A 9,553-nucleotide genomic window follows, 5' to 3' on the forward strand; every position below is an offset into this window, starting at 1 on the left:
TTTATTAACTTAGCTAAAAAAAAAATTAATAATTATTAATTGACACTGTAATAATAAGCATTTAACTGACTAGGCTATAGCACACACAAAAAATTTAAAAATTGATAATTTTCCTATGCAATATGCTTTAAAACTTCTTTTAAATCTGAGATACAATGATTTGGGTGTACAATGTTACGCTGTAGACCTAAAGGGTCAATTAGTAATGCTTTGCACCCAGAACTTAAAGCACCGCAGTAATCTTTTTCATAACTATCTCCAACATGTAGCATTTCAGATGGTTTAAGCTTTTTGGTTCGGACGTTACCTGCCTTTTTAATTGCTGCATGGAATATCCTGGGATCTGGTTTCTCAAAGGTAAAATTATGGGAAGAGATTATGAAATCAAAATGCATAGGAATCCCTGCAATATAATAGAATGCATTTTATGTATCACATTTTTTTTGTTTTATATATGTAGGCCCATATTGTATTTCCCATTAATTGAAACAATGGCAGTTAAGCGACAAGTGCCTATTGTACATATGCCCACAATGATAGATGTATTCTAAATAAAATTAATACAGATAATGCACCAAGCAGTGTTTACTGATTAATTTAAGTTAAAAACCTTTTACCAACATTTATGTTGCTAAGAAGTTTCAATGCAAAGTACTGCAGAATTAAAACAGCACATACGTATAAACATAAAAAAACTATTCTCTTGCCGCATTAAATTTTTCGTCTTATGGTAAAGACTTTATCAATTCAACTTTGGATTTATACAAAAAAAAACTAACTGAAAATGGGTTGACTTTAAGACATGTGTTTAATGTGTATGATAGAACACTTATGATGTATGAAACCTTGTAAAAAAGAGAATCTACATAATATGCTTACAATAATTTGAGATGCAATACTGCATTTTGAGCTGTTTTTATACGAAGTAAAATCTCTAATTTTAAAGGGAGTCGTATTTGCTATTTACCTGACGACTTTAAAACATGTTCTATTCTTTCATCATTGTTAGAAATGACACCAACAGTCAAATCAAGCTCATTCTTTAATCTGTTAACTTCATTTAGAACTTCTATGGCAGATTCTCTTGGCTCCCACATAAAATTCCAATATATATCATCAACTACTTTTCTCAAAGAAATAGCTTCATTTTCTGAGGTATTGGATAGCGCCCACAGCTTAGCACCACTGTTGCATTGTATTGGCAGGACAGAATTTTTGCATAGGCCTTTTGCACTGGAGTTTAGGACAGCTTCAAGAAATACCGAACTCCACCACTGTTTAGAAGAAAGGCCGTCATTTTGGCCAAACATTGGGCTTAATTTTAGGTGGCTTTTGTACGAATTTTCAAAAGATTTTTGCATTTCACATGGGTCATATTTTTTTTCAAAGTTTTTTTGCAAAACTAAAGCATATTGTTGCCCTACAGTGTGTTTTACCCAAAGTAATGTACCAGTGACATCAAATGTTAGAAGTCGAATAGGCTTCATTTAGAAAGAGGTTTATTTCACATTTAGGAAATAGTAAAAAGCACAACGAACTAGAGAATGCAATAACGCCCAGAAATGCTGCAACAAAAAGCAATGACATTTATGTATGTGTAATTTAAATGTTTTTAAAATTTAAACTCTTTCAAATAAGCTATATATGATATACCAGGGCTTTCTAAAATGTTTTTGCACCCTCTTTTTTAATCACGTAATTGCAAAAACTTTCTACATTTACCAAACACTTATAATGCGAGTTTTTTCTATTCACTTCACTTGCTATAAAAACACAAACTGAAACAATATCTGCCCATTTTTCCAGCGAAATCGTTTAATAAACGCACATATACACAAACTAGAATGATAAACCTTAACTAATCTGCAGCGAAATATTCATAAATTTACGTCAAAAAGAAACCAAACACTTTTAAGCAATTATTTACCATTACATGTTTTACACACAGAATTTTAAAATCCCCGCAAAAATCCCTTTTGGATTCCCGATTTTCCGTATCTTAAAATTGTCGATCCGCTTGCGATTTTATGATTTTTTCCGAGATCCGCCACTCCCGTGACCATCATAGACGTAATATATTTCACTTTTCTATATTAATTACTCCCTTCTTACTTCAAAAATACTTTTTTATTAAACTATTAGATTTCATGTGAAAACAATAGTATAAACCACCATTTTTAAATACACGAGTAGACTGTTGCTACTAAACATTCTCAATCTATTGATTTTACTAACAAATTGAACACCTATTTGCACACCATGTCATTTGCTTTCTAAGCTAAGAACCCACACGGTAATATATTTAAAATTTGAAGCATTTTATCTTTGTTATGTCAGCTGTCCTTCCCGCTCCTTGATTGTTTTACATGATTTTACTCTTTTAAAAAGGTCATAACTTAAAAAAAGAACACGATTTTTTACAAATTTCGAGCGAGTGTGACATATTTACATCATCAAATTACAGTTTAATTAATAATATGCAAAATATTCATAAATGTCTTCATGTGGCAGGTGGGGGCTGTGCTGTATTGTCTGCAGCTTGTTGGGTTGCTACTGCATTTGGGTTCACATATGCAGAGGAAAAACCTAATCCTACACCCCTCTGCAAAAAAAAGGATTAAATTGACTGGAAAAAATATAGATTAGTGGTAAATATGTATAGTAGGGTGGCGTAAGATCATGTTTTACTGTCATTTCTTGTCCCATTTAGTAGTAAAAAAAGAATTTTTACATAATTATATAACTCCACAACTCTAAAACAGCGTTGTTTATTGTTCAAAACACAATTAGGAAATATAGATTTTTAGTGGAAATATAGATTTTTTACTATTTTACCTATAGTTTTTGTATTATTAGATACAGAAAGTGTAAATGATAGTTAAAAAGTGGCTTTATAAAACTGTACAAGCTAAACACATACTCACATACAAAAATAGGCAAAAAAAAACAGTACTACAACACACAATACCTGAGTGTGTGTAGTTATCCTTGCTTGTTGATACTGCATGTCTAGATTTGACATTAGCTCTTGCTGTTTCTTCATGACGCCATCAGCATCAACCTCTGTCCCAACACCCTGCAACAAAACATAACATTTTATTCTAATGTCAATAAAAAATTGGGGGTATACATAGGTACTGTTAAAAACCAATTTAGGTACTGTTAAAAACTAATTTTTTTGATGGCCTATTCGTTATAGTAGGGTGGGGTAACATCGGAACTTATCGCTCATGTTTTCATTATAAAAGTTAACTGTGTTATATATAGTACGATGTGAACATGTTTTTACTACTTTTATTTTCTTTTTATGTCCAATTTGGTAGTAAAGAAAGAATATCTATAATATACCTAAAAAAGACATTTAAATGCTACTATATAACATACACAATTCAATTTTATTCACATTACATTCATTCACCTTTGCATTAGATTTTATGCCCATTAATTTTGCAAATTTTTCATCAGTTTTGTTGTCACCTAACGTCATTTTACTCCAGACGGACCCAGAGCTGGAACTAGTACTTGTAGTAGCAGTTGTAGTAGCTTGCGATGTGGTGTTATCCTATATTTAAAAATAACATTTTTTTAGTTTTTGTAATTTTTTGGGGGCTAAAAGTTTTTGTTTAATATATTGCCAAAAAAGGCAAGCATAGGCACCAAACTTTTTAAAATGCAGGGAAGGCAGGGTTAGTTAAACGCACATTTTAGGGAAATAAATTTAATCTATTGGTTGAATGTTTACTAAATGCAGTGTAGAGAGTTATGGGTTCAAGGCTCGTCGCTGCTACCATTGTGGGCATATGTGTACTTTGGCAAGACACTTAACAGCAATTACTCCAACCCAGTGGTCACTAATTTCGAACTATATTTTTAAATTTAAATTAAATAAAACTAACTTTGGACAACATGTATGAACATAGAAAGGCTAATAACCTCTGCTTTTGACCAGAGCTTCTTTCTCTTTGCTTCTTGTGTTGCATACGATAATGGATTGATGACATTTGGATTATAATACGATGGTATTGTAATACCAGTTGCTTTTTCAGCTTGTGCTTTCAACGCCAGCATTTGTGGAGACGGCTGAAAAGATTAAAACATAATCATAGATTAGTGTGTCTAAATATACAGTATTATAATATTTTATAGTTTAGTTGAGAAAAAAGGTAAAAATCTGTAAGAATAAGCAAAAAATGCGTAAAAGGATATAATGGGTCTAACAATGATAATAAAAATAACTTTTATTTGTTTTGACGAATACGGTAGTGAAGATTTAGAAATATTTTAAACGAAAAGATAAGATATAGCGACAAAACATTAGTTATTACGACTTACAGTTAAAAACATATTTACATTTAGTGGAAAGAAAACAGGGTAAAGCGTTAATTAATGTGCTATGTCATAATGTATGTCGCATGTCAATGAAATATCACTTTAGAATATACATCAACCAAATGTGAGTGGCTATACAATTCTTAATACAATATTACCTGAACAGCAACTGATCCAGGATCTTTCGGACTTGTTGTCATGATAGCTTGAGCAGCTTTTTCAATAGCAGCTGAAATTAAAAACAGAAAATTTAAACACATTTGTTTTAAATGTGTGTAAAAGGCAGTTCAAATACAGGTTGCAAATTTTACAAGTTTTTTTAGGTAAATTTTAAAGCTTTTAAGAAATACAAATTTTACAAGCTTTTTTGGGTAAATTTTAGGTTCTTACAAAATACAGATTTTATAATTTATTTAGGTTGAAGCTTGTATACCAGTATATAGGACTTGTAATTTTTCACACTATAACATTAACCTCTTAATTCTGTATCTTTGAGTCCGACAAGGCCAGTTTCTGATCTCTTTTTTGCTTCCTCTTCTTGTTTGATCCTTGTGAGCTCTTTCGCTCTTTCCAACCTCCGAGCTAATCTCTCTTGAGAGTCCATCGCTTTATCGAATCCAAATCTGTACGGCGAGCTTGACGAGGACCTATTATGACATCATTATTAAAAAAAGTTTTATTTTTTTTTTTAAACAATTGTTTTTTCTGTTTTAATTTAAATTGTAACACACAAAAAACTGGAATAGTTTATATAAAATTACCTAAATTTAGTAAATATTTATTTAAATGATCACAAATTATAATCACCTTGATCTTCGTGAACGTGATCTTCTTCTTCTCCTATCACGTGATCGTGATCTAATGATGAAATTTTAATTAAACTTATAGGAGTAAATTATAATGATATTTTTACCTTGGTCGCCTATCACGTGATTGTGATCTACGCCTTCTGCTTCTATCACGTGATCGTGATCTTCTTCTTTCTCGTGAGCGTGAACGCCTTCTGTCACGTGATCGAGAATTTCTTCTATCACGTGACCGTGATCGTCTCTTTCCATCTCTAGACCGTCTGCGGTCACGTGAACGTGATCTTCTTTCACGTGATACATTCCTGCGATCTCGTGATTTATGCGTTCTATCACGTGATCGTGAGCGCTTCTTCTTGTCACGTGACCGTGACCTCCTGTCTCGTGACCGTGACCTCCTGTCTCGTGACCGTGACCTCCTGTCTCGTGATCGTGATTTGCGTTTGCTTCGTGATCGTGATTTTTCTTTCACGATTTTTGTTTCAGCAAGTTTTAGAAGTCTTGACTCAGTTGCAGTTGGTGGTCTACTGATAAAAAAATGTAAAACTTAGTTAATCTTTTAACACACACTCAATTATGACTAATATATTTTTTAGGGTGATGTCTTCGACTTAAAATGTCATGGTATTTTTGGACTTACACCAATCAGAAGTAGCCTAATAAAAAAAATTCACAGAAATAACATTTTAGTAGTATTTAACTATTTTTTGGGCAATCAATAAGAATCATGCATGAAAAATAAACTAAACAATAATTTGCTGCATTTATTAGGGTATGCCATAGTACCCATATAGAATAAAATATTACTTACTGCATTTTAGAGTCATTATCTTTTGAATCAGAATTTTCTGCATCAGAATTCCTTTTTTTATCTTTCTCTAACCTTTCTGCTTCTGGAGAGGACCTGTAAAAAATTTACCAAAATAAAAAATATTTTTGCCAAATTTTTTTTGAATTTGTCATGATTTTTTTACCTTTCTTTCGTTCTACGTGAAGCACTTCTATCGCTGCTAACACTTCGTTCACGTGATTTGCGAGATTTTTTCGACTTAGTATGTTTTCTTTTTGGAGAACTGAAACAGGGTAATAGTTCTAATATAGTAAGGATCTGATGCTACGAAAACGTATCAGACAAAAAAAGTCCAAAATTGTATAAAAAATGAGATATTTATATTTTAATAGATATATATTTCGCACAAATGGCATTGTCAGTCTCATATTCAAATAGAAATCTAGTTTTGATACAAATGTTATTTTATTAATTTGGGTGTGTAACTATATGTGTTACAGAAAAGCACTAATTTCGTTGGATTCTAAATAAGTGAAGTCCATTACTTACTAAGCCAATAAAACTTCAAAAAAACGTGCTCCTACTTTTTTACAAAAGACACACATCTTTATGGCCTATAGTAAGCCATCTCTCAAACTTAATATTTACAATTGATGATAATTTTTTTTATCATTTACCGAGATTTTCGTTTCCGATATTTCTTTTTCTTCTTCTTACGTTCCTCTTCACTCTCTGAAGAAGATGATGAAGAAGAAGAAGAGCTTCGATCAACTGATGTGCTTCTCCTGTGGATGACATTTAGACATATATGTATATACATATAGAATGGCACAGCCAGAAAAAAAATAAGGGAGGGATTTAATCAAAAAAATTTCAAAATTTTTTTTTGGAGGGGTTTAAAAGGGCTGGGTCAGGACCCCCAAAACCACCCCCTGGCTGCGCCACTGTACTACAGTACATATATAGTATAATACATTTGCACATCAACTATATAGTATTTACGCTGTAATAAAATATGATACTTGAAACCAAGAGTGAAAATTCATTATTATAAAATAAAATTGAAACTTTAAGCTCTGAATATGTAAAAAAATGTAATTTGTAAGGTTTCTTACTTTCTTAAGTTTTCTCGTTTAATTTTCTTCACTGCAGCTGCTTCAGCAGTCTCTTTTTTCCCGTCTTCACTTGTGGAGCTCTGTGAAAAAAACACAAATAATTTGTATATATATATATAAATTCTTTGATTACAAAATGCGACAATATGAAAAAGTTATGGTTTTTTAATTAACAGATAACATCTTAATACAAGAATGGTTGATTTCACCCTGATTTAATGACAAACATACAACTAACAAAATTCTGGTATATAAGTCTTGTTTAGTATATAAATATCAAACACTGTTCTCCACATTATTACAGTAGCATATTTATAAGGGAAGTAGATTTATATATATTCTAAATGCAGTACCTCTTCAGCAATTTGATTGCCATTAGAAGCCCCATCTTTCATCTAAGAGATACATGAAATAAAAAACACAAATAAAATGTTAGCGCTAATAATACAATAAATGTTTAACCTTAAATTCAAGAAATAACACATAAATACTACAAAAAAATGAAAACCATAAAATTTGAACTTTTTAAAATTAATTAAAAATTTGATGGTGAGTCAATAAAAAAAAATGGGGAAAACAATTAGGAAGTTTAAAAGTGAGATTTATTTATTTAAAAAAACAGTGGCTATTTTATGCCTTAATAAAAACCCTGTTTTTATCTTCAACCATAAAGCAGTGGTGGATTGTAGCACTGCTTACGTGGACAAAGAAACACGCCGCTCAGATTGCGTGTGTGGAGACACCGAGTGGCGAGAAGTCCGAGCCGAGCTTGCCGTACGAAATCGCGGCGTGCAGTGATGACATCAAAAGCTGAGTTTTTTAATTTTTTCACACAAAATCAGTTACCAATGTGGAAATTTCAGATGTTTTACAAAAATATATTGTTTTCACATATTAAAAACAGTCATATATTCGTGCTTTTTATTACAAATATACATTACCTTTTTACACACAACATTTAGTCCAACAAAACATGTTTTTCACACAAAAACAGACATAAAATCCTGGTTTTTATTAACAATATACATTACCTTTTTTACCAGCAACTTTTATGCCACCGTAACAATATAATGTTCATAAATAAATGCACAATACAATTTTAAGTTAAAGCAGTAAGCATACTGAAATAACGCGATAAAATTACACAAACAAACAATATTTAACAAAAAACCTACCCTTTCTTGGATAGCAGTTGCATTTTCTTCACTTTCCGACATTTTCTTCCACCAAGTACGAATGTCTTCGGTTGATTCTATACAACAATATACAGTTCTTAATGGATTGGTCACTTACACTTTTAGAATGCGCCACTCGTTGACAAAACGGTTGAAAAAGAGAACTTAGTTCTGCACGTTTTTGGTGAGCTGCTGTAAGAATTTAAAGGGATAAAAAAAGTAAATAACCGATTCGTTTTACCATAGGAATTTTTAACAATACAAATGCAATCAAAAGCAAAATTTTACAGTTTTCATTTTCTATTTACAAAAGAGGAAATGACGTCGTAAAACAGTGTTACCAGATTAGAAGAAATTCAATCAATTTTTTTTTTNTGCGCGGGATAAAATATCAAAACTGAATGCACTTTTTGTTGTGACTGTCATAAACCAAAACTCTGTTTTTAGTTATAATTTATTTGTATAATTTAAATATGCTAATATGTTGTAACGCGTATGTTTAAACAAAGATATTAAAACTATCTCTTTGGGTACTACGTTTTTACTACGTTTTCACGTACGCTGCGAAAGTAAAATTCTGTAAAGATGAATATATATAATATACAAGTAAATAGGCAGTTTTAAATTGCTATTTAAAAGAAACCAAAGCAAAACCGAACGCTGCAGTAGCTATAAATTGGCATTACCATGTGCGTTTCCAAATTATCTGGAGTTTGTATTGTAATGATACTGCTATATGCAAGTTCTTGATAAAATCATGTTAATTTTATTAATGCCAAAATCAAACTGTTTTAACTCCTTAGGGACGAGTAGTGCAAATATGCATTTTGAAACAGGTGTTCACATAAAAGTTCATAATTTTGTTTATAGTAGGTAAAATTTCTTACAGTTGGTTTTATTTGAAAGAGGAAGGAATTATCCACCAATATAACGTTTGAAAAAGGCATCATAGCATTTAAAAGTTTTTACCAAACTTGATTTGAAAACCGTAATGTATTTTTTAAGAAGATGGTCTATATTCTGCCCAAAAATCAAGGTTTTAACGTCATTCTGTCCAATAAAAGCGATTTTATTTGATCTCTATGTTGCTCTGGGGCTTCCCCGTCTAAGTTACCGGTTAAAAATGTGGTTTTGCGTAAAAACGGTTAATGCTTTAACGCTCAGGCTGGAAGCTTTCCGAAAATCCCCTTAGTATGACGTAGTTAGATATTTCTATGAGGTCGTCGAGCGTGTCGATGTTATTGCACAATTTTATTTAACTGTTTGGTGTTATTTAATAGTTTGAGGTAGGCCTGGAGCATATTTGTTGTTTAGTGTTATTTTAAAGTTGGAAGTAGG

The 9,553-nt window shown here is 31.5% G+C and overlaps 2 protein-coding genes and 1 non-coding gene across 8 annotated transcripts; 1 reads left to right on the forward strand and 2 right to left on the reverse strand.

The window, feature by feature from the left end:
• Positions 1–86: 86 nt before the first annotated feature.
• Positions 87–1,632, reverse strand: LOC100184931 (haloacid dehalogenase-like hydrolase domain-containing protein 3). Its single transcript, XM_002122788.4, has 2 exons — positions 968–1,632; positions 87–403 (listed from the first exon to the last, which is right to left on the reverse strand). Exons 1-2 carry the CDS (start codon positions 1,485–1,487, stop codon positions 114–116), a joined length of 810 nt encoding a protein of 269 aa, XP_002122824.2. The 5' UTR covers positions 1,488–1,632; the 3' UTR covers positions 87–113.
• Positions 1,633–2,290: 658 nt separating this feature from the next.
• mir4164 (microRNA 4164) lies at positions 2,291–2,341 on the forward strand. Its single transcript, NR_034560.1, has one exon. It is a non-coding gene; the product is annotated as a microRNA 4164 (primary transcript).
• LOC100177143 (arginine/serine-rich coiled-coil protein 2) lies at positions 2,298–8,485 on the reverse strand. Of its 6 annotated transcripts, none has more exons than XM_026838343.1 (15): positions 8,216–8,483; positions 7,394–7,435; positions 7,041–7,120; positions 6,603–6,710; positions 6,110–6,208; positions 5,947–6,039; positions 5,552–5,659; positions 5,243–5,509; positions 5,137–5,187; positions 4,804–4,976; positions 4,488–4,558; positions 3,934–4,080; positions 3,419–3,562; positions 2,969–3,076; positions 2,298–2,602 (listed from the first exon to the last, which is right to left on the reverse strand). In XM_026838343.1, the coding sequence occupies exons 1-15, from the start codon at positions 8,255–8,257 to the stop codon at positions 2,501–2,503; spliced, it is 1,635 nt and encodes a 544-aa protein (XP_026694144.1). In that variant the 5' UTR covers positions 8,258–8,483; the 3' UTR covers positions 2,298–2,500. The 6 variants fall into 6 exon arrangements, with proteins under 6 accessions (XP_026694144.1, XP_018670983.1, XP_018670984.1 ...); XM_018815438.2 differs by having other exon boundaries at positions 5,552–5,662; positions 8,216–8,482; XM_018815439.2 differs by adding an exon at positions 7,740–7,850 and having other exon boundaries at positions 5,243–5,662; positions 8,216–8,482.
• Between the last annotated feature and the right edge of the window lie 1,068 nt (positions 8,486–9,553).

The sequence above is a fragment of the Ciona intestinalis genome, unplaced genomic scaffold, assembly GCF_000224145.3.
Source record: "Ciona intestinalis unplaced genomic scaffold, KH HT000075.2, whole genome shotgun sequence".
In the NCBI taxonomy this organism is placed as follows: Eukaryota; Metazoa; Chordata; class Ascidiacea; order Phlebobranchia; family Cionidae; genus Ciona; species Ciona intestinalis.